At 48.4% G+C, this 22,224-nt stretch overlaps 6 protein-coding genes across 6 annotated transcripts; 2 read left to right on the top strand and 4 right to left on the bottom strand.

The window, feature by feature from the left end:
- Nucleotides 1-816: 816 nt before the first annotated feature.
- LOC139588122 (histone H3) lies at nt 817-1,312 on the bottom strand. The gene has a single exon (XM_071423119.1). The coding sequence runs from the start codon at nt 1,298-1,300 to the stop codon at nt 890-892; it is 411 nt and encodes a 136-aa protein (XP_071279220.1). The 5' UTR covers nt 1,301-1,312; the 3' UTR covers nt 817-889.
- Nucleotides 1,313-2,548: 1,236 nt separating this feature from the next.
- Nucleotides 2,549-3,112, bottom strand: LOC139588120 (histone H2B 1/2/3/4/6). Its single transcript, XM_071423117.1, has one exon. The coding sequence runs from the start codon at nt 3,062-3,064 to the stop codon at nt 2,684-2,686; it is 381 nt and encodes a 126-aa protein (XP_071279218.1). The 5' UTR covers nt 3,065-3,112; the 3' UTR covers nt 2,549-2,683.
- A 273-nt stretch (nt 3,113-3,385) lies between these two features.
- LOC139588119 (histone H2A-IV) lies at nt 3,386-4,343 on the top strand. Its single transcript, XM_071423116.1, has one exon. It carries the CDS (start codon nt 3,401-3,403, stop codon nt 3,788-3,790), a length of 390 nt encoding a protein of 129 aa, XP_071279217.1. The 5' UTR covers nt 3,386-3,400; the 3' UTR covers nt 3,791-4,343.
- Nucleotides 4,344-10,436: 6,093 nt separating this feature from the next.
- LOC139588118 (histone H2B 1/2/3/4/6) lies at nt 10,437-12,336 on the bottom strand. The gene is made up of 2 exons (XM_071423115.1): nt 11,263-12,336; nt 10,437-11,120 (listed from the first exon to the last, which is right to left on the bottom strand). Exon 1 carries the CDS (start codon nt 12,288-12,290, stop codon nt 11,910-11,912), a length of 381 nt encoding a protein of 126 aa, XP_071279216.1. The 5' UTR covers nt 12,291-12,336; the 3' UTR covers nt 10,437-11,120; nt 11,263-11,909.
- Nucleotides 12,337-12,608: 272 nt separating this feature from the next.
- LOC139588117 (histone H2A-IV) lies at nt 12,609-13,028 on the top strand. The gene has a single exon (XM_071423114.1). It carries the CDS (start codon nt 12,624-12,626, stop codon nt 13,011-13,013), a length of 390 nt encoding a protein of 129 aa, XP_071279215.1. The 5' UTR covers nt 12,609-12,623; the 3' UTR covers nt 13,014-13,028.
- Nucleotides 13,029-13,387: 359 nt separating this feature from the next.
- LOC139588116 (histone H1.11L-like) lies at nt 13,388-14,157 on the bottom strand. Its single transcript, XM_071423112.1, has one exon. It carries the CDS (start codon nt 14,155-14,157, stop codon nt 13,483-13,485), a length of 675 nt encoding a protein of 224 aa, XP_071279213.1. The 3' UTR covers nt 13,388-13,482.
- Between the last annotated feature and the right edge of the window lie 8,067 nt (nt 14,158-22,224).

Raw genomic sequence — 22,224 nt, 5'->3', positions numbered from 1 at the left:
CTTACTGGACGGAAAAGTTAAATAATGTGTACAAAATGAAGGGGAGCAAATTCTTCAAATGAAAGAATTGGTAGCTCTTGAAAGTCACAGTCTGCCCGACAGAGAAGGGAGGCAGCCACCATAGACCCAAAGGCTTTGTTTAGGAGTCACTACATGCATAATAAAAGGGCTGCAGCAGTGCTTTGAAACGAGCAGTTTCTAATTTTGAATATTTTTAAGATTTTTACGTTACATTTTAATAGTCCCAGCTTCTCTTTTTTTTTTTTTTTTTGAGTCTTATTTTACTGAGCTCCTGCATATTAAAAAAATTCCTTTATAAAACTCCATACCGTTCTAAAGTTCTTTTGCAATTCATACCCGAGTCTTTGCAGCGTAACGCGTGTTTTATGAACAGCGGCTAAGGGCAACAAAAACAGAGGGAGGAAATGTGAAAATACGCTAGTTTAAAGGGGGTGAGCAGAGTCTAAAGTAGTTTACATCCCTGCGACTGTGCCTGATAACACTTTAAGGGAGGAAGGGCAAATATATAAACGATTGTGACTGCAGTTGCCCCGGGCTAAAAACCATGCTATTAGAAATCCTGGCTCCAGAAGAGGTTAAAATTTCCCGGGGCTCAGTAGAAGTTTCACTATTAGACTCTAAAGCAATAAGCAAACTTGAACAGCCTGATCTGTGTATCGTGAAGCAGCTATTTGAAAAGCTCAAATCTCTTTGTATAAAGACACCCACCGAACCATGAAGGTTCTCTCCTCCCCCCCCCCTCCTAAAAACATTTTCTGTGAAAATAGTGCAACAGCTCTTTTATTGTGCATGTAGTGGCTCTTAAAAGAGCCTTTGGGTCTGCGTGGGTTGCCTCACTGCCCGGGCAGGAAGGGCTGCTGCCGGCAGCTCAGGCGCGCTCTCCGCGGATGCGGCGGGCCAGCTGGATGTCCTTGGGCATGATGGTGACGCGCTTGGCGTGGATGGCGCACAGGTTGGTGTCCTCGAAGAGCCCCACCAGGTAGGCCTCGCTGGCCTCCTGCAGCGCCATGACGGCCGAGCTCTGGAAGCGCAGGTCGGTCTTGAAGTCCTGCGCGATCTCGCGCACCAGCCGCTGGAAGGGCAGCTTGCGGATCAGCAGCTCCGTGGACTTCTGGTAGCGCCGGATCTCGCGCAGCGCCACCGTGCCGGGCCGGTAGCGGTGCGGCTTCTTGACGCCGCCCGTGGCCGGCGCGCTCTTGCGGGCAGCCTTGGTGGCCAGCTGCTTGCGGGGCGCCTTGCCGCCCGTCGACTTCCGCGCCGTCTGCTTCGTGCGCGCCATGGCCTAAACGCTCACAGCGCTCCGCGCTCACTGCGCCCCCGGCTCACAGCCGCCGCTATTTATAACCCCGCTGCCCGCGCCCATTGGCCGCCCGCGCGGCAGCGGCCGGCTGCCATTGGGCGCATGTCGCGAGCCCGGGAAAAGCCCCCGCCTTCGGGGCGGGAAACGCGCCCTGGCCTCGCCCCGCCCCCGCCCCCTTCCAGCAACGGCTTGCGGGGCACAGCGGCGGCGGCACCGCCGGAGAGCGGGCCAGGGCGGGCTCGCCGCCCGAGCCTCGGGCTCGCCCTCCTTTATCCAAATCCACTCCGCTCGCGTTCATTCCCGGCCTCGGGACCGCTGGCTAAAGCTATCGCCGGCAGCCGCCTCCTTCCCCGAGAGCTCGCGGTATCTTGCCGCTCATTATCCACCCTCGGTTCAGGGCCGCGGTAGCAAGGCCGAAGGCGCAGGCGGCCTCTGCCTTGCCCGGCTCCGCCGAGCTCTCCGGGCCGCTGCCCCGGCCCGCTGGAAGCGCCGCGTCCCTTGCGGGCAGCGCGCGCTCGGGCCGCGAGCGGCACCAATCAGCGCCGGGCGGGAGGGGCAGGAGGCGGCCGGGCCCGCCCGCGGGGAGGCTCCGCGCAGTCCTCACTCAGGTCGGACCGAACCCGGCAGCGGCGCGGCCCCGGCTCTGCCCGCGCGCTGCAGCCCCGTCCGCGCTGGGCGGTGGAGAGTGCGGGGCGCGGGGACACGGCGGGGAGAGAGAAGGGGGCGCACGAAAGCCGGGAAAGAGCCGCACTGGGGAACCTTAGGATAGGTGGTAGTGCCTATGTAGACTGTGCAGTTTGAGGGCGAAAAGGCAGAGCATCGTCCCACTTCTCTTTCCCCGGTCACCCGCGAAAACCCATTTTGGGGGTAGTGAAGAAGAGTGGGCAATTATATCGAATCCTTTTGCTCAGAATCAACTAAAAAACATGAGCACAAGGTCGTCTGGAACCACCTGTGTTTTAATGCGTCCAATTCCGGCACTAAAAGAACACGCCTGCGTTTTTTTTTCCCGTTACCGTGGCTAGACCGTAACACTACCAGCAAACAGAGGATTTGTTTTGGCCGTCTTGAGACCGACAACGGTAAAGTTCATAGCCGCCACTCGGGAACTAAACATGCATGAGAAGCGGCCTCCTAAGACATACTGAATATAGCCAGTTTAATACAGTATAAATCCAGCATACTTAAAAATACTATTTTTTATTATACAGTAAATGCTTTTTACCCCCCCCCCCCCCCCTTTACTAGAATAAGCATACGGGGCAGGAACTCGTGACAGCATCAGCTCTTTTACTGAGAAGGTGGGTGGCTCTTAAAAGAGCCTTTGGGTTGAAAATACTGAAGAAAGAAGGCAGAAGGCGTCTACTTGGAGCTGGTGTACTTGGTGACAGCCTTGGTGCCCTCGGACACGGCGTGCTTGGCCAGCTCGCCGGGCAGCAGCAGGCGCACGGCCGTCTGGATCTCGCGCGAGGTGATGGTGGAGCGCTTGTTGTAGTGCGCCAGGCGCGAGGCCTCGCCCGCGATGCGCTCGAAGATGTCGTTGACGAAGGAGTTCATGATGCCCATGGCCTTAGACGAGATGCCTGTGTCGGGGTGCACCTGCTTCAGCACCTTGTAGACGTAGATGGAGTAGCTCTCCTTGCGGCTCTTCTTGCGCTTCTTGTCACCCTTCTTCTGCGTCTTGGTCACCGCCTTCTTGGAGCCCTTCTTGGGCGCGGGGGCAGACTTGGCCGGCTCGGGCATTTCGGCAGCAGCAGCCGCAGCTCCTCACGCGAACAACTCCGACAGCGACAGCGCTCAATGGCGGCACCGCCTCGGCAGCCGGCTTTATAGCAGCTCCGCCGAGACCGCCGCCGCGCCATTGGCTCTCTGTCAGCTCGGAGCCCGGCGCCGGGAGCCGCCATTGGCCAGGTCTGGATTCGCCTTGCCATTGGCTGCGGAAGCAAGTCCTGTCTCGCAGCCAATCCCAGGAGGCGCTGCCGATCCGCCCGGGTTGTATATAAGGCAGGCGGTGAGGCGGGCTCGGAGTTGCTCCGGCTCTCCCGGTTGTGTCGCTGCCGCTGCTGCGGAGTCGCTGCGATGTCCGGGCGCGGGAAGCAGGGCGGCAAGGCGCGGGCCAAGGCCAAGTCGCGCTCGTCGCGGGCCGGGCTGCAGTTCCCCGTGGGCCGCGTGCACCGGCTGCTGCGCAAGGGCAACTACGCGGAGCGTGTGGGCGCCGGCGCGCCGGTGTACCTGGCGGCCGTGCTGGAGTACCTGACGGCCGAGATCCTGGAGCTGGCGGGCAACGCGGCCCGCGACAACAAGAAGACGCGCATCATCCCCCGCCACCTGCAGCTCGCCATCCGCAACGACGAGGAGCTCAACAAGCTGCTGGGCAAGGTGACGATCGCGCAGGGCGGCGTGCTGCCCAACATCCAGGCCGTGCTGCTGCCCAAGAAGACTGACAGTCACAAGGCGAAAGCCAAGTAAAGCTTGGTGAGGCTTATCACCAAACAAAGGCTCTTTTTAGAGCCGCCCACATTCCTCTTAAAGGGCTGATTCACTGCAGTTTTGGTATTCCAGTAAGGGAAGGCAGAAATGCGTAAGTTGCCTTTTCTTCAAGGCTTTATGTTTATGCTTGTCTTCGTTTCCGTTTCCCTGTTCCTGTATGGAGGCTGTCTTAAGGCAGGTTTCTTTTTTTCTCAAAGGACCTCTCCTTTAATTACTGAGGTGATTTTTCGTTGTTTTTGCTTCTTTACAATGTCTTAATTTATAACCGTATTGACTGTTTCGGTGTGTTAATAGTGGGGCAAGTGGGGGTTTTATAATGGCGTAAATATCCCATGTCCTGGCATCGCAGCTCCGCGTTTGCTCTAAGTGCTCTGTTCCGTACCTATTAGAGGGCAACAATAAAGTCTTAGCAGTCTGGATTGTTTCCTTTGCGAGTACTAAATAGGAGCTGGCTTCTGTTGCACTTTCGTGTTTCAGATAAAGGGGAGTGGGAAGGAAAGCAAAACACGCAGAAAAAAAAAAAATAAAGAAAGCCCTAAATAGTGTTACGCAGTCGTGACAGCGAGTGGAACAAATGTTTCTCAACAGGAGGGGCGTTCCTCGCCTCGGGCCCCGACTGATCCACTTTTGCTGCCTCTTAGCACACTGCTGCGTGAGTCCCGCTGGCTTTCCTTGGCGGAATTGTGGAACACCAGGGAAAGGTTTCAGGCAGGGAGGAGTTGCCGGTGCTCCCAAGGAGCTCTGATGTGATGTAGTGCTCACTGGAAAGAGCACGATCGCTTTTAATTTCGTTTTTCTGGCACTGATCGCTGGATCCACGCCCTCTTCTCCCTGTGGTAGGGGGAGTTTCGAGCCAGCACTCGGTTTTGGGAGAAAGCGACTCGTTCTTGGAAAAGCTGCTGCTCTTACAGCAGGTCACAGTGTTGCTTCAAAGTTAAATTCTCTGGTGCTGCCCTGCTGGATTCCGATTTCCTCCTGGCTTTGGTGCGGCTCCTCGTGGCTCGTTTTTCCCTGTGCCTCTCCTGCAGGCTCTCGGCTGCAGCAGCAGCAGCGGCTTCTGGGCCTCAAGAGCCTCTGTCTGTCCTGCAGCTGGTGCCACCGCAGCGACGGGAGCAGTTTGTAACATGGTCACGTCTTTCCCCTCCAGTACAGGAAAAAAGAGCAGTGACTGAACACCTGTGACCTGGTGTGTGTGTGTGTGTGCTGGCCGAATTTCACTTTCCTCAAAGTGAGCGGGTGATGAATCCACTCTTCCACAGGGGAAGGAATTTGCCACTCCCCTCTGTGCCACCTTGTTCCACATGATGAGACTGCCCTGCATATTGAATTGTAGGGAACAACGGGAAAGACTGCTCCGAAAACCCTGTGTGCATCATCTGGGCGTTGTGTGAACACTAGAGTAGAATTCTAGTTAGTAGACTGTAGAAACTTCCAACAGAACAATTTTATGGATTTCTTTCCCTTTCAAAAGAATGCTCTGATATTAAGAGTACAGTGGTAGTGGTCAAGAAGATATGTAATTAATAACTATTATTGTACCTCTCTTTTTTTTTTTTTCTGCTAAAGAACGTGCTCGGTTACTTTGTAGTTGTAGTTTCGAGTTACATCCATGGGAAATCAAGCCATAAATTAAAGATAGGGCTACACGAGGTCTAAACTATGAAGGGTTGCAGGACCTGGAATGTATATTGTCCAGCCAGACACTCTTGTGAAAATGCTTCCTAGACGTGGTTTACCAAAAGCGGGATAAGCGAGCAGAACCGCTTTGAAAATAAATGTATTTCCCAACAGTGAACGCCGGCAGCCTCCTCGGATGGGCGCAGATGGACTTTGACGATAAGTTGTTTTTGGAGCAGCAGAATGGGAGCGGAAGGTGGCGATGGGAGCATTATCAGCCCTGCCGGGACAGATCTCCGGGCAGGGCAGCAGCAGCCCCCCCGCCCCGCTGGTGCCGCATCCCCTCCCTGTCCATGCCCCGGCCGTGCTCCAGGGAAGGATCCGTGCGCAGCTGGGAATGGGGGATTCCCTGCGGCTCCCGGACTGACCGGCTGCCCTGCGGTAAAACACGGAACCATATTTGAATTGGTGCTTGCTTTGCTTCCTCCTTTGTTGTGCCCTTTGTGATTCAATCCCAGGAGTTGAATTTGGGGGCATGGGGAGGAGAGCTGGGCTGAAGCTGCGCGATCCCGTTCCGGCATAAACACAGCGGGGAGGGAGTGACAGCGGGGATGGTTCCCACCGGGAACCCTCGTTTCTCCCGCGGCAACAAAATCCTTTGGGTTGGTTGGTCAGGCCGTGACAAGCAGGCATTTTCCTGCTCCCTGCACTGGGGCCAGGGACGGGGATTTAAGAACTAATCCGCCTCTGGGAGCGGGGAAATGCAGGGTGACACAGGATGGAGCAGCCCTTCACAGTGGGAATGGGGTGTTTTGGGATCATCAGCTCATCAGCTCATGCTGCTCTGTGGCTGCCACCAGCACCTCGTGCTGCAAGAGGCCCTGGGAACAGAAGGGAGAAGGCAAAGGAAAGGCTGGGATATCTCCTGGAAGGGCAGAGCGGGGCCCTGGAGTTTAATATCCAAAAACAAGGAATTCCCTCTTCAGTTTCACTCCAGGCCCCCCACAGTTAAAGGATTTTTTGCTTTACCATTGTCAAGACACAAACCTGTAGGGTGAAGAAGAAAAGGAGACATTATTCAGTTTCAGGTAAATGCTGTAAAATAGTCCCAGTTCTTTTGCAGTTTCCTGGTGTTTCCCCCTGTTCTTTGTACCATGTCATTTTGAGAGGAATAGAGGATTTGTCTTTACAAACGAGCTGTGGATCTGCTGGTAGATAAAACCAGCACTGGGAGAGAAAAGAAACAATGGGAAGGATTCCACTGATTGATGAATGGAAAAAGATATTTGCTTTTGCAAATAAAGTTTAGGTTTGCTGATAAATAAAATGAGACTTTGAGGGGTGAAAGAAATAATGGGGAAGAAAAACCCTTGAATTCCGTTAGAATTAAAAATTAAAAGGGAGGGTTATACATTAGAGGGAAATCTTTGGTATCAGGTGTATTAGGAAGTCTGTACCTCTCAAGTACCTCAGCCAATGGGGAAAGAGAGAAGGGAAATGCAGTCAGGAAATTAGAATAAAAGAGAGGCTGTGTCCTCCAAAAATTTGAGAGATCTTAGGGGAATGCCCCATGCTCTCTCCCTTTATTTGAAAAAAGTTACAGGACTCCTCTGTCTCCTTTTTGGACATAAACCTCTGGTGTTTGTGGATTAATTTTCCTAACAATTTCCTGCTGAGAAATGTGAGCTTCTGTGGTGACTCTGAAGTAGAACACACACATCCTGTGAGGTTCTGCAGGACATGTAAGCGTCAGTTCAGGCTGAAGCCCCAGGAGCTCCAGCTGCCTGTGGAATGTGACCATTTCCCTTCTCCCATGGGGCTGGGAGCAGCGATTTCAAAGCCCCCATGTTGAAAGATTGGGCCTATGCCATTGCTGTGGTGATTTGGGTCTTCTTTTCTAAGTGGAATGGCTGAAGGCAATGACCTGGCTGTGTCCCAAGAGCTTAAGGGGAAAAAGGACCCCAAAACTTGGTCATGTGGAGTGTCCAGATTGTTTCTTGTTGAGGTGGCTGCTCTGTGCTACAAAAGGAAAAGAGGATGCATACCTGAGACGTGTGCATTTCTTCACAGCTCTGATACTGCACAAAAGGAGGTCAATATCCTTTCATCTGTTACAAGTTCAGATTTCAGATGTAGCACTCTGTGCACACTTCTTATTTCAGGAATTATTTCTTCCATTTTCCTACGACCTTTGCAAGTAAAAATATCTACGTGCAATATAAGCAGGAGTGCAAGTACAAAAAGGTTGTGGATTTTATGTGGGATTAAAATTCCCATCTGTTCTGTAACTCTTTTCAATCTACTTGTTTTCCAGTTGTACAATGAATTATGCTCATAATTGCCTCCTGAGATTTTCAGTGCTAAAAATAAAGGATGAACTTTTTTGATTAATACCTTCAATCATTTTTGACAAGGAATGCTTTTGAAAAAAGCATTTTGATAGGTCTGCAGTCAGATAATTTGGTTCTTTGTAGGCATGAAAGAAATCTAACCTGGAAACCCCCTTTCCACCTACACAGGCCCCTGGTTCTGTGACCCCAGCCCTTGGGGAAAGAGCTGCCTCTGCTCCTTGAGTGCTCCATCCTTCCTCACAGCTGTGTGGGTTGGGAAGGGAGAAGTTCCCAGCTGCATTCCCACCTACTTTCAGCCTCTCCTCCTGGGAGATTTCTGCCATGTCTTGGCTGTGCTGTTCTCTGAATGGCACAGCCCTTAGACCAGGTATTTGCAACCTCAAGTCTCTTTTTTATTTTCATTTACCATCTGACCTGGGCAGATTTTCATCACTGCCAGAAAACATTACAGCAAGGTGGGTCCAAAACCAAGTATTTTTCCCTAGCTGCAGTGAATACTTTCTCCTGCAAGTGTAATTATTTTAAAATGTAATATTTTCTGTTTAGAATGGAAAGACAAGCCTCTGGGAAAGTAACATTGGGATAATTTGTCTTGGGTATCAGGTAATTCTATTCTGTGTCCATTAAAGAAAAAAAAGAAATTCAGGTTTGAGAGCAGCTATTGGTTTACTACATTAATAAAAATGAAACAAATATTAAAAAACCCCAAAGAAACACACAAAAAAACCCCCAAAACCCACCAAAACCAAAAACCCTCCAAAACCACCCCAAAACCCCAGGAAGTAGCAAAAAGTTCCTACAGACTGTCAGTGATTTGTTCAGGTTTTGGTCCATATGTATGGCATCTATTTCTCATTTCTGATTCACTGCTCAGTCAGTTCACTAGAGAATGCAGGTATTTGTTTGCCCAGCTGCTCTATTTCAATTTGCAGAAATTAAGAGAGAGAGTGTTTTCTTTTTGAAACATAATGATTAAAACCCATAAATTTTACTGCAGGAATGGTCATCTGGAGAAGATATATGTTCTTCCAGGAGTGATAATAATTTTATTATTCTAATAAAACTAAAATTGGGGAAATTTTTCTAACTGCTTGTATTGTTCTTCAGTGCTCTTTTTTGCTGCTTATTTACTAAGATGTAATGTCACTCTGATCATCTGAGATATAAAAAATTGCTGGTATAAAAAAATATTTTGACAAAAATGTTTGTGTTACAAAGTGGAAATATTCCCCATATTTCAGATTCTGTGAATCAGGATACATTTTGAAGGTAAACATGGAGGGTAGATTAAAAGACAACATGCAGGGCCTGTTTATAGATGACACATTCAAACACTTCCAATATTGAGAATTGTTGGGAGTAATGACTTTGCTTTGCACTGGAAGATCAGCAAGCTGCAGCCCTAGGGCACATGAGCTGATGAGCGTAAACTTTTTATAAAAATGGTGTCACAAACACTGACCAAGCTGAGACTGGCAAGACAGGAGCAGAATGAAGATGGGCCAAGGGACCAATCCCAGGAATGAGATAACTTCCAAAGGAGTTCAGCCCAGTGACCAAAAATATCAAGGAGACATCCAGGGAGCAGCACCAGGAATTAAATTCTTGTATTTGGGGATTGGATGGTGGGTGGCACCGATACAATTTGGGTTGCAATCTGCTGTAGGGGCTCCTCTTTGGAGACACCCGGCTCCATCTGCTCTGCACACTGCATAAAGAAACTTTTCACTCAGTGAACTGGAAACTCCTCTTCAAAGAGGAACCCAGGGCAGGAGAATTGTTTGAGGGGGCTTCTGCTTTGTTCCTTCATGGTTTGGTGGCAGCAGCAGCGGCACCTGCTCCACCAGGGGGATGCATTTGAGCACGGCCCTCTGGCTCTGCTGGGTGCCCTCACCTGGGTACGGTCCCTGGGAGGACAAAGGGAACTGCTCTGAAAGAAACAGGAAAGGACAGCAAAGAATGTGAATTATGGAAAACAAGCTGCCATGTGATTTTATACTCACACTATTTGCATTAGTGCCTTTGAGTGTTCATCCTCTTGTGACAGGAATTTTTTTAAGATTTGTTATTTTTGCTGAGCTTAAAGCCTACTACTTTTACCTTGGGTGGCAAGAACAAGTTAAATAAATGTTCCATGGAGGGAGCTCAGAGACTTTGTTCTCAGCACTGTTAGAATAATTAGAGTTATGTTACAATCAGATCTGATGTTAAATGCTATGTTCAAATGATAGCCCCCTAATATTGCCTTGTCATTCTTAATGAAACTAAAAGAAAAAATTAGCAACATTTTACTTTCTGTTTAGCAAGGATTTTACTAGACCTAGAAATAATTTCACACACTGAAACAATCTACTAAAAATCCCCTGAATGTCTGTGATGGCTCCTAATGAAGTGTGCAACGTGGAGGACACAAACCCAGCAAAAGGAAAAGGAACACTTCTGAGCTGGGCAGCCAAAGGCATCCCTGAGCTCCTGCTTTGAACCAGGCAGCAGGGCTGTCCCATGGCAGCTGAGGTTTGAACTGGGGTTTTTCACATGGCTGATTAGGTGCAGAATGGCCACTGACAAATTCTTCTGGTGGCCATCTTCAACTGTGAAAACAGGAGCACTTCTTTGTGCTTTTCTGGTGATCCAGGAAAGCTTGGAAAAGCCTAGAGTGGGATATACAATGGTTTATTAATCTTTTCAGGTATTAGACATATACAGGGACTCAGAATAAGCGACCTGTGTTTGAGAGTTTGCACTAAAGCACATGGAGAGATTGCAAAACCCCATTTCAAGCTGATAAAGAAGAGTTTGGAGAATGCCTCTTCCCACTGGCTATCTGAAATCCAGTCGGAGAAGTCCCCATAACCCTTCAAAATGAAATTAACATTTATTAGGTAATAGGTGACAGATTTATGAGAGACCTGGTGCCTGTCTCATTACCTGTCCTACCAAAGGATATGCAAGTCAGTACTAGAAAGTTCATTTTGTCCTTCTGTGGTGCCTGCATGAATTATGTTCAGAAGTTCACAATATATAGTTGAAATTTAGGATTATTCAGATCCAGTTGGGAAGTGATAATGGCTTTGATCTGCATCCACGGTGGCATGTAATTGTCCAGAAATGGGAGGGGGGGGTGACTGAGAAAGCACTTTGAGCCTCATTAGTGGCTGTGTGATGAGACCTGGGAGCTGACAAAGCCTAGAGTGTCGAGTTTCTTAGTATTTCGTACTTTTAAAACAATCAGTGACAGATTCATGCAGAAAAGGACAGATAGGTTAGAACACAAGTCTTCCCGTGTTTTCTTCCTCGAAAGGAGAACCCAAAGCAGACGTGGGAAGAAACCAGGCAAGTTACTGTAGAAAGAAAAAAAACCCCATGAACAGAAAGATTATAAAGAGAAATGGTGAAGATAAAGGAGTTTAGAAAGTGCTTCTGAGTTTATTGATCACTGGGCTATATGGCTATTTGCAAGAGTTGAAGGTAAATGCCACTTACCGCCGCCGCACAAATTCCTTTGGAGCACAGTGCGCTGCACTCATCTCTCACTGCTGTGGCAAAAATAACCGCAACCGGCAAAAACTGCAGAGGCTGAGCACCATCAAGTGGCCGATCCGGCAATAGCAATGCTGTACAGGGATGAGTATCCATGAATAATTTCGATTCCCTGCTGCCTAGAAAAACCCAGTTAGATCCCTACCCTTCAGTTTACAACAGACATAACATGGAAACTTGCAACAGTAAGGTGATGTTTAAATTTGTGAAAACAACACCTAAAAAAAACCAAAACAAACCAGAACAAAAAAAAAAAAAAAAACCAAAAAAACAACAACAAAAAAAACCAACAAAAACCAACACCCCCAGCGATTTAAAACCATCTTTACAGACATTTCCTAGTTACTGAAATTCATTAACAACAAACGGGAGAGCATATTATCAGAGGAGCCCTTTAGTATGCAAAACCCAAAAACCGTAAAAAAAAAACCAAACCAAAAAATAAAAAAATCCCAAACCTTTAAACACAGATTCCACACAAAGAAACAACGTGCCTCTTACTTGACTGTTCAGCTCTTTTACTGAGAAGGTGGGTGGCTCTTAAAAGAGCCTTTGGGTTGAAAATACTGAAGAAAGAAGGCAGAAGGCGTCTACTTGGAGCTGGTGTACTTGGTGACAGCCTTGGTGCCCTCGGACACGGCGTGCTTGGCCAGCTCGCCGGGCAGCAGCAGGCGCACGGCCGTCTGGATCTCGCGCGAGGTGATGGTGGAGCGCTTGTTGTAGTGCGCCAGGCGCGAGGCCTCGCCCGCGATGCGCTCGAAGATGTCGTTGACGAAGGAGTTCATGATGCCCATGGCCTTGGACGAGATGCCCGTGTCGGGGTGCACCTGCTTCAGCACCTTGTAGACGTAGATGGAGTAGCTCTCCTTGCGGCTCTTCTTGCGCTTCTTGTCGCCCTTCTTCTGCGTCTTGGTCACCGCCTTCTTGGAGCCCTTCTTGGGCGCGGGGGCAGACTTGGCCGGCTCGGGCATTTTGGCAGCGGCAGCAGCTCCTCACGCGAACAACTCACACAACGACAGCGCTCAGCGGCGGCACCGCCTCGGCAGCCGACTTTATAGCAGCTCCGCCGAGACCGCCGCCGCGCCATTGGCTCTCTGTCAGCTCGGAGCCCGGCGCCGGGAGCCGCCATTGGCCAGGTCTGGATTCGCCTTGCCATTGGCTGCGGAAGCAAGTCCTGTCTCGCAGCCAATCCCAGCAGGCGCTGCCGATCCGCCCGGGTTGTATATAAGGCAGGAGCCGAGGCGGGCTCGGAGTTGCTCCGGCTCTCCCGGTTGTGTCGCTGCCGCTGCTGCGGAGTCGCTGCGATGTCCGGGCGCGGGAAGCAGGGCGGCAAGGCGCGGGCCAAGGCCAAGTCGCGCTCGTCGCGGGCCGGGCTGCAGTTCCCCGTGGGCCGCGTGCACCGGCTGCTGCGCAAGGGCAACTACGCGGAGCGCGTGGGCGCCGGCGCGCCGGTGTACCTGGCGGCCGTGCTGGAGTACCTGACGGCCGAGATCCTGGAGCTGGCGGGCAACGCGGCCCGCGACAACAAGAAGACGCGCATCATCCCCCGCCACCTGCAGCTCGCCATCCGCAACGACGAGGAGCTCAACAAGCTGCTGGGCAAGGTGACGATCGCGCAGGGCGGCGTGCTGCCCAACATCCAGGCCGTGCTGCTGCCCAAGAAGACCGACAGCCACAAGGCGAAAGCCAAGTGAGCGCTGATCAAAGACTGCCACGTTTAACCAAGAGAAACCTAAAGGCTCTTTTAAGAGCCACCCACTTTTTCATAAAAGGGCTTTATTGCTTTTAAGCATTGAAAAACTGACCAAGTGTAACTGAGTTTATTAGCGCCCCTTCCTTCAGGAGCCCTCTGTTGTATACGGGTTTAAACAGAAACTCTACCCCCACTTGGCATTGAAATTGCTCTCTAACTCCCGGGATTTTGCTGAGTATCAGCAAGGCTTTTTTAAGCTGCCAGGTTCATCAACTCCACTGTCTCAATATTAAGAAAAAATTACATAACTATCACAAGGGCTTTCTCTCTAAAGCTACCAAGTTACTCTATAAAAATTTTTACAATAACACACATAATTTTGTAATTTCAGCTCTTTTTAAGAAAATATGGGTGGCTCTTAAAAGAGCCGTTGGGTTTAAATGTGGAGCAAGACTTCTTCAGTGAAGGGCTTACTTCTTCTTCGGCGCTGCCTTCTTTGCCTTGGCCACTTTTGCCTTTGCAGCTTTTGGCTTGGCTGCTTTGGGCTTCACCGCCTTTGCCTTAGCTGGGCTCTTGGCTGCTGCCGCCGCTTTTTTAGGCTTGGCAGCCTTTGTCGCCTTCTTGGGGCTCTTAGCTACTTTTTTTGCTGCCGGCTTCTTGGCCTTTTTGGGGCTCTTAGCTGTCACCACTTTCTTGGGCTTCTTGGCGGCACTGGCGGGCTTTTTCGCCGCCGGCTTCTTGGGCTTGGCTGCCGAAGTTTTCTTTTTCGGAGCTTTCTCCTTCACTTCCCCGGGTTTCTTGTTGAGGCGGAAGGAGCCGGAGGCGCCGGTGCCCTTGGTCTGCACCAGGGTGCCCTTGCTGACGAGGCTCTTGAGCCCCAGCTTGATGCGGCTGTTGTTCTTCTCCACATCGTAGCCGCCGGCGGCCAGCGCCTTCTTGAGCGCGGCGAGCGAGAGCCCCTTGCGCTCCTTGGAGGCGGACACGGCCTTGGTGATCAGCTCGGTGACGCTGGGCCCCGCGGGCTTGCGGGCTTTGGAGCCGCTCGCCGCCTTCTTCGGCTTCTTGGCGGCGGCCTTGGCGGCGGGGGCCTTGGCCGGGGCGGCGGGCGCTGTCTCTGCGGCGGGGGCGGGCGCGCTCTCGGCCATGGCGGCGCTGCGGACGCTGCTGTTCCAGCGGCGCCTCCTTTTATAGCGGCGCGGCGGGCGCTGATTGGTGGATTGCCGAGCCGGCCCCGCTCCCGCCCCGCCCCCAGGCGCTCCCGCCGCCCGCGCTGTGTTTCTCGCTTCCCAAAAAAATGCTTTTTCCTAAAAAAAACCGGACCGCGGCACCCCGTTTCTTGGCGTTCTTGCTGAGGAGAGAGAGTATTTTTGTCTTGCGAAGTTTCTTTCAACCGGGACTTGAGGCGACTTTTAGGCAGCTCAGTAATCCCCGAGTTTGGGGATTGCACTCAGGGCTGGAGCATAAGATTTTTATTTCTCCTTTTGAATTAAAACTTTGTTTCTGGCACCACTGCCTCAGTGACCTCGGATACTTGTTTCTGAGAGGGTTGTTCATCGAGGTGCTGCAAAAAGGGAGTAATGTCGGTCCTTTATCTTAGCGTAAATTAGCTTTGAAACGATGCAAGTAACACAAGGTGGTCACGGCTCTGTATCTGGGTTATGAGTTGTTTTCCATAACACGACTGCATCTCTTCAAAATAATGAAACCTTTGGACACAGTGCCCTATTTAGCTCTAGTAGGACTTGGTAGAATGTACAAGAAAGACAATTTTCACCAGAAGCATTAATCTGAAAAGCAGCTCTCATAAATAACAATCTATCTTTAAAATCCTAGAATACTTATACATACATGTATATACATACATATAGTAGCTTCTCTGTCCCCTGGGTTTTCTGCACCTTTGCATTATTATTTTAATGAACTATATTCCCATTTTTTTTATCCAAAATGCTCATTTTCATTATGCACAGTAGGTAAATCTATTCATTTGTATGTTCTTACTTTAAGTGGTGTTTATTTTTCTGCTTACTTTTACATTATAATTCAGGAATTTTGTCAGCCACAATCACCAGTTTTACAAAAAGAAAAACAAAATTAAATCAAAATACAACATACATGTTTTCATAATGAAAAACAGACGTAAAGCTGCAGGCATTTCTGTAACAAAATAATGTAATTCAAGAGGCTTAAGCAAACAATTTTCTCCTCACAACTGCTGAGAGAAGCAATGGTGTGGCTTTTTCCAATGCATGACTATTGTGATGTGGGATAAATTGAATATACATAAAAATGATTTTTTTTTCTTGAGATTAGTTGGATAGCAACTGGATAACCATGTTTGAACATTTGTAATGCACTATGGGAACAAACTGGAAATCCAGGTGGTTGATTCAAATGATTGTACATGCAGTTATTTGGCTTCTTTTACTTTATCTTTTGATAATAAAATATCACACTGTGTCTTCTAAAGTTCTGGTGATGGTGGGGTCAGTTTTATGAATTTGTCAGTGGTGCTTGGTTATCTTAGCTGGGGTGCACTTAAGGACTGTCAGGAGACGTGGCAACATTTCAGAGAGGCTTTTTTCTAGGGCCAACAGCCAGCAGAAAAACATCGTGTGAGAGAGGATAAAAACAAGATTACGTGCGTTTGGTTTTGTCCTGATGTATTTTTCATGGTAGTTTCACCTGTTGAACCCACTGTGAATTTTGGCTTGTGAACTACATTGGCACGGAAGTGAATCTCTTGGGAAGGATCCACACCACTGGGGGGAAGTTTCTGGGTGATAATTCTGTAGCATACAAATTTCCTTCAAATTCTGTGTCTTAATCCATTCTAATAACTCAGAGTGACTAGCTCCTTTAAATTATTTTGATCCTTTGCAAATCCATTTTCCTGGGTGTAGGCTAGGCCTCTATCCTACTTCCAAACACCTGATGTAGCAGCACATTCCTGGAACATTCTATGTGCTCTCCTGAATGTTACTTCTTCTGGCCCTACAAAATTTTGACCACCTATGTGGACTTTTAAAATTTTGTTTTTCACAATAATAGACAGTTTTAGGCTAAGCAAAGAAGGAAATGGAAAGAGATCTTGCAAAGGTTTTCAGCTGGAGGAGGGAAGGAGAAATAAGTTTAATTCCTTTAATTAATGGGTGTACTTACTTTAAAAAACTAATTTCTTCAAATATTATGATGTACTCAGTAAAAACAAAATGACATCTGTCTTCTGTTTTCCCCTTAAAATAAACTGTTAAGCTAACAGACCATTTATTAAATGCCAGTTGGCCTTGGGCTGGTTGGTTGAAAGATCAGGAGCACAGGCAGTGATTTCCTTGATCCTTCTGGTTACAGAACACTTTTTAAATACAGTGGATAAAGATATTTGGAAGTGGTGGACCAGGGGGAAGCTTCCTCCTCCTTTTGAACACAAAACAAGTAGGACTGGCACCTTCTACACCAGGTGTGAGGCCCTGGAGGTAGAGGGTCGGACAAATGATGAGGTGAGCCCTTCTGGGGCAGAGGGGCCCCTAAAACAGCACCATCTGTACCCCACATCAAGGCCTCCTCCTGTTCTGAGGAAAGGAAAGGTAATTTTAATTAGACACTCCCTTCTGCAGGGAGTCAGGGCCTGATGTGTTGGCCAGGCTGGCACTCACACCTCAGGCACAAAGGGTTACAGTGACTGGGGAACATCAGGCTGTCACTACTGGGGTTCTGCAGGGCTCCATCCTCATCCAGTTCTCTTCAACATCTTCCTTAGCAGCTTGGGTGCAGGGCTCAAGGAATTCTAGGTTTGGCATTGACACTAAACTGGGAGGAGCTGTCAACTCCCTCCAGTGCAGAGAGGCCCTGCAGAGAGACCTTGACAAATCAGAGAAGGGCAATCATGAGCAATATGGAGTTTAACAAGGGCAAGTACTGGAACCTGCACCTGAGACAGGGAAATCCTGGTTGTGTGTACAGACTGGGGAACAAGGCACTGGAAAGCAGTGCCAAGGAAATGGACCTGAGGCTCCTGGTTGATGGCAAGCTGAACATGAACCAGCAGTGCCCTGGCAGCCAGGAGGGCCAACTCTGTCCTGGGGGGCATCAGGGACAGCATCACCAGCTGGGCAAGGGAGGGGATTGTCCCCTCTGCTGTGCACTGGGGCAGACTCACCTCTAGTGCTGTGTGCAGTCTGGGTACTACAACAAAAAAGACATGAAGTGATTAGAGAGCATCTGCAGAAGGGCCACAGGGATGGTGAAGGGTCTGGAGGGGAATCATATGAGGAGCAGCTGAGGCCACTTGGCCTGTTCAGCCTGTGGGGGAGGCTGAGGGGCGACCTCACTGCAGTCTGCAACTTCCACATGAGGGGAAGAGGAGGGGCAAGCACTGATTTTTTCTCTCCTGTGACCAGTGAAAGGACTCAAGGAAATGGCATGGAGCTGAGTCAGGGGAGGTTTAGGTTGGATGTCAGGAAAAAGTTTTTTACCCAGAGGGTGTTTGGGCACTGGAACAGGCTCCCCAGGGAAGTGGCCACAGCACCAGCCTGACAGAGCTCAGGAAGCTTTTGGACAACACTCTCAGGCACAAGGTGTGACTCTTGGGGTGTCCTGCACATGGCCAGCAGTTGGGCTCGATGGTGCTGATGGATCCCATCCAACTCAGTTTGTTTTGTGATCCCATGATTCTATGATTTTTTTCCAAAGTTCAGTTAGAAATTCAAGAACTCCCTTTTCTCCTATTCTGGTATGGATAAGTGCTTTCAGGAAGGTCCTTCATATGAGCCCATGTGATTTGGTGCACTACAGAATCATAGCATGATTTGTGTTGGAAGGGTCCTTCCAAGATTTTCTAGACCAACATCGTTGTCATAGGCAAGGACATCTCTCACTAGACCACGTTGCTCAAAGATTTATCCTACATGGCTTGGAAATATTCCAATGCAGGCATCAACAACTTCTCTTGTCCCACCACCTTCATAATGAAAAATTTCTTCCTTGGAACCTGCTTAAATCTAACTCCTTTCACTTTTAAATCCTTGCCCCTTGCCCTGCCACTACAGGCCCTGGTGAAAAGTCTTACTCTGTCTTTCTTATAAATGCTCTTCATATGTCAAAAGGCCACATTGAGGTCTGTGGGGTTCACATTCTCTGAGCCTGAGAGAAGCAGAGAAAAGAACAATTGAAACAATTCTTACCTCATTTGCTGCACCTGTGTTGTACCAAAGTAGAATGCAATATGGAGATTGTTTACCCAAAGTGATGGGGTTTTGTTTCCTTGGCCTGTCAGGGCCAAACATGTGTGCAGACTGTTGGTCAGCAGTCAGTCACAAGATTCTGGGCAGTGGAGGGCAGTTGAGTGCTTGTGCAGGTTCAGTTTAGATGTAATGTAATATAGTGTAATATAATATAGAATAATATAGTATAATAAATGAATGAATTAGCCTTCTGATATCAATGGAGTCAGATGCATCATTTCTCCTCATTGTCAGGGTTGCCCTGTTTTCTGATAAAGATCTGCCCAGAGCCTTGTCTTCTCCGGGCCTAAAAACCACTGCTCTCCCAGCCTTTCTTCATGGGAGAGGTGTTTTAGCTCCCTAATCATTATCATCGTCCTCCTGTGGAACTCCTCCAAGTCCTTCTTGTTCTGGGGACCCCAGAGGCAGATGCAGTGCTCCAGGTGAGGTCTCATTAGAGTGGAGTGAATGAAGAGCATCACCTCCCTCAACCTCCTAGTTGAGCTTTCTTTTTTATGCAGCCCAGGGTACCACTGGCTTTCTGAGCAGCAAATGCACATTGCCACCTCATGTCCAAATTTTCACCCAGCCATATCTCTGAGTCTTTCTGCGCAGGGTGCTTGGGATCAGTTCACCCTGCAGTCTGTACTGATGTTTGGAATGGCCCTGGCCTGGGTGCAGGGCCATGCATTTGACATTGTTGAGCTTCATGAGGTTCACGTGGGTGCACTCCTCGAGCCTGCCAAGGTCCCTGTGCATGGTGTCCCTTTCCCTCCAGTGAATCAGTGGCCCCACTGAGCAGGGTGGCACCCACAAACTTGCTGAGGGTGCACTCCATCCCACTCTGTTGTTGATGAAAATATTACACAGTATCTGAATTGCAACTGTATCTGCTAATTCCCTGAGGACCCTGGGATGAATCTCCTTAGGGGCCATGGATTTCTGCTTATTCACGTTCCTCAGACTGTCTTGAACCTGATATTTTCTTACAGTAGGGGAGGGACTTTGTTCCCCTGGTCTATGCCTTGAGTTTCACAGACTTCGGAGATTGGAAAGAGAGACTGCCAGTGAAAACTGAGGCAAAAAAATTGTGGGGTACCTCAGTATTCTCTATGCCAGCAGTCACTAAATCTCCTTTCTTTTTTATTGGGGGGCCCATTTTATTTAGTCCTCCTTTTCTGGCCAGTGTATCTACAGAAGCCCTCATTATTCTTCATGTCCCTTGTCACATTTAGTTACAGATGTACTTTAGTTTTTCTGATTCCATTCCTACACATCTGGACAGGCCCCAGGCACTCTATATCCTTCCCAAGATATGTCCCTGCTTCCACCACCTGTGCATTTATTCTTGCACTTCACTTTGACCAGAAGGTTTTTACTCAGCCATATTGGTCTTTTACCTTCCTAGCCTGCTTTCTTGCATGTGGGAATCAATGCACCTGCTCCATGGGACAAATGTCCTTAAATAACTTTCAGGCTTGATTAACCTTCTCCTTGATCCCTGAGGGCAGTTTTCAAGGGGTTTCCATATCCTATTTTCTTAAGAAACTGAATTTAGTTTGATAAATTAAATGTCTTGTCTCTGTGCTCTGCCTGGCTCATAGCCCTCAAATTTGTGACAGGTCTGGGCTCAGGCAGCAGCCCAGGCTGCAGCTGTTCCTGACCTCTTCAATTAGTTAATGTTTGCTGGCAAGAGCAGGTCGAGTACTGCTTCTCCTCTGGTTGGACTTTCTTTCACCTGATAAAAATTTATCTTCAATATGCTCTAGGAGTCTCCTGGATAGTTACCCAGGCTTTCTGTGCCACGTTTCCAGCAGATGTCAGGTTGGCTGATGTGCCCCAACAGGAGCCTGTGGATATGATGGCACCTGCAGTTGAAGAAAGAAGCTTCATCAGCATCCTCCTTCCTTTGTTTGGGTGATAAATACTGACAGTGAGCTTTCCTTTTTTGGCTTGGCCTCTAGTTTGTACCCAGAAGCTCTCAGGTGTTTGTCCTGGTTTTCTAACACAGTTCTTTGCAATTAATCCACTTTTTTGTTTCCACATAGAAGACAACCTGCCCCGCCCTTCTTTCCTGACCGCTCTGAACAGTTTGTAGCCATCCATTTCAGCACTTCAGTCCTGCAATTGATCTCACCGAGTGGACTGTGGCTGTGACTGACTCTCAGTGTTTGCCCAGGGGGAAATGTGGAGGCATCCATCTCACAGGTGCAGCTGGAGGCAGGAGTGCAGCCTATCTGTGCATACCTCAAACAGGGTGACCAGGGCATGCACAAAGCCTGTGGCTGCAAAGCCCAACATTGCCATGTTTTCCACCTGGGGCTGCCTAAGTCTGCACATAACTTCAGTGTTTTCTCAAACCCTTCCTGGTGCTGGTGCTACTTCACATATGTTGTGCAGATAAATTCATTCTGACTTTTGGGTGCTTCTGGTACAAGAATACCCCCCATAACTAAAATCACAGAGTTACTCATGGCAACTCAAACCTGCCCTTGATGTGACTGCAGACTTTGTGTGATTTGAAAGACATCTTTTGTCCATGCATGATGGTTTTATTTAAAAACTGATTTATCATGATATTCTAAATCATAATACATTGTTACATGAGTAAGAAAACTTCATGTCTCAATAGGAAAGAACTTATCATTACATACTGTTCAGTTTACAACAAAGGACTCCTGCCCATGACAAAAGTTTTTTGTATTCATAGAGATTTAAAGGCCCCAGATAGAACACCAATCTCTTAAAATAAGAAATCCATGGGCAGAGTTTTGGTTGGCATTAGGCAGGAAATTTAGGTACTACACAGATACAGCTTGCCTTTTTTTTTTTTTTTTATAATTACCTTCTTGCAAAAATACTCAGATTTTTTCAATGGTTTTATTTTTGTTCAAAGCAAGAGAAAAATAGTTCCTTGATCATTCCACACCACAAAGTTTTTGATAACTTCTGAGCTCAGTTAAAGGAGAATTTCAAGAATCAGTTCAGATCAATCAATCAATCAGTTGAATTGCTGTGATTCTTTTTCAGTTTTAGTGCACATGGTGAGTGGAGCAGGGACTGTGACAGTGACTGGGCACAGCCACACCATCCTGAGTCACTGAGCAAGTCTGCTGGGGTGGGGTTGGTGTGAGGTGGAGCCAGGGAAGTGGAGCCAGTGGAGTCAGAGACCCACAGGCACCCCGTGGAAGGTAAAATCTGAGACTGAATGCAGCCCCAAAGTCAAAGGGTTAAAACCAGCAGGTGGAGTGCAGAGTTTCAAGTTTGAAAAGACTTGAAAAACAAATCACCTTCAAGTCTGGCAAAGGAAAAGGGAGAAAGAATGTCCAGCCAACAAGAAGTATGTTTTCCTTGTGGGAACAGAGTCCTCTTGGATGCAGAAGTACAAGCAGAACTGCAATGGAATCTGCCTATACACTGTTACTGTGATGAATAAATCATTTTTGCTCTGCACTTCTGGCCCAGGGTCGGATTTTCCATCATGTGGAACTGACAATGGGGACCAACTTTCCTTCCAAATGTCACTCTGTGTTCAAGGAATCAGTAGTTCCATAAATCTGAAAGCACAGAAAAAGCTGGGAGAGGAACAGACTGGTCAAATATCTCTGTCGGCAGCTTCTGCAGGAAAAAAAGTATTTTACAAGAACAAAAGGGTGTTAAAATCCCTGTCTGAAGTGTGCAAATGTTTCTCTTTGTTTCTTATTTCCTTGATATCATGTGGGCACATCCACCCTGAGCAATGAGTTCAGCTTACTCATTCACAGCTCTTCATAGAAATTTTTCTAGAAAGACATCAAACTAACTGTGGGGACTTTTATGGTTTTGTTCATTACAGACACAGTTTGATAAGCAACTCCCAAAGAAAAATTGATTTATGCTGCCTGGGTCAATTTTGAATTGGTTTTTTTAGGGTGTGATTTTTTTATTGTTGTGGTGGTGAGGTTTTGTTTGTTTCTGTTTTTTTTTTTTTGGGGGGGGGGATTGTTTGTT

The sequence above is a fragment of the Agelaius tricolor genome, unplaced genomic scaffold, assembly GCF_023055355.1.
Source record: "Agelaius tricolor isolate 1412-34295 unplaced genomic scaffold, bAgeTri1.0.p SCAF_3, whole genome shotgun sequence".
NCBI lineage: Eukaryota > Metazoa > Chordata > Aves > Passeriformes > Icteridae > Agelaius > Agelaius tricolor.
This window is presented reverse-complemented; position numbering and strand designations above follow the sequence as displayed.

What these genes read in the sequence shown, in the direction of transcription:
- LOC139588120 (XM_071423117.1), bottom strand. Translation starts at nt 3,064, where the DNA reads ATGCCCGAGCCGGCCAAGTCTGCCCCCGCGCCCAAGAAGGGCTCCAAG.
- LOC139588119 (XM_071423116.1), top strand. Translation starts at nt 3,401, where the DNA reads ATGTCCGGGCGCGGGAAGCAGGGCGGCAAGGCGCGGGCCAAGGCCAAG.
- LOC139588122 (XM_071423119.1), bottom strand. Translation starts at nt 1,300, where the DNA reads ATGGCGCGCACGAAGCAGACGGCGCGGAAGTCGACGGGCGGCAAGGCG.
- LOC139588116 (XM_071423112.1), bottom strand. Translation starts at nt 14,157, where the DNA reads ATGGCCGAGAGCGCGCCCGCCCCCGCCGCAGAGACAGCGCCCGCCGCC.
- LOC139588117 (XM_071423114.1), top strand. Translation starts at nt 12,624, where the DNA reads ATGTCCGGGCGCGGGAAGCAGGGCGGCAAGGCGCGGGCCAAGGCCAAG.
- LOC139588118 (XM_071423115.1), bottom strand. Translation starts at nt 12,290, where the DNA reads ATGCCCGAGCCGGCCAAGTCTGCCCCCGCGCCCAAGAAGGGCTCCAAG.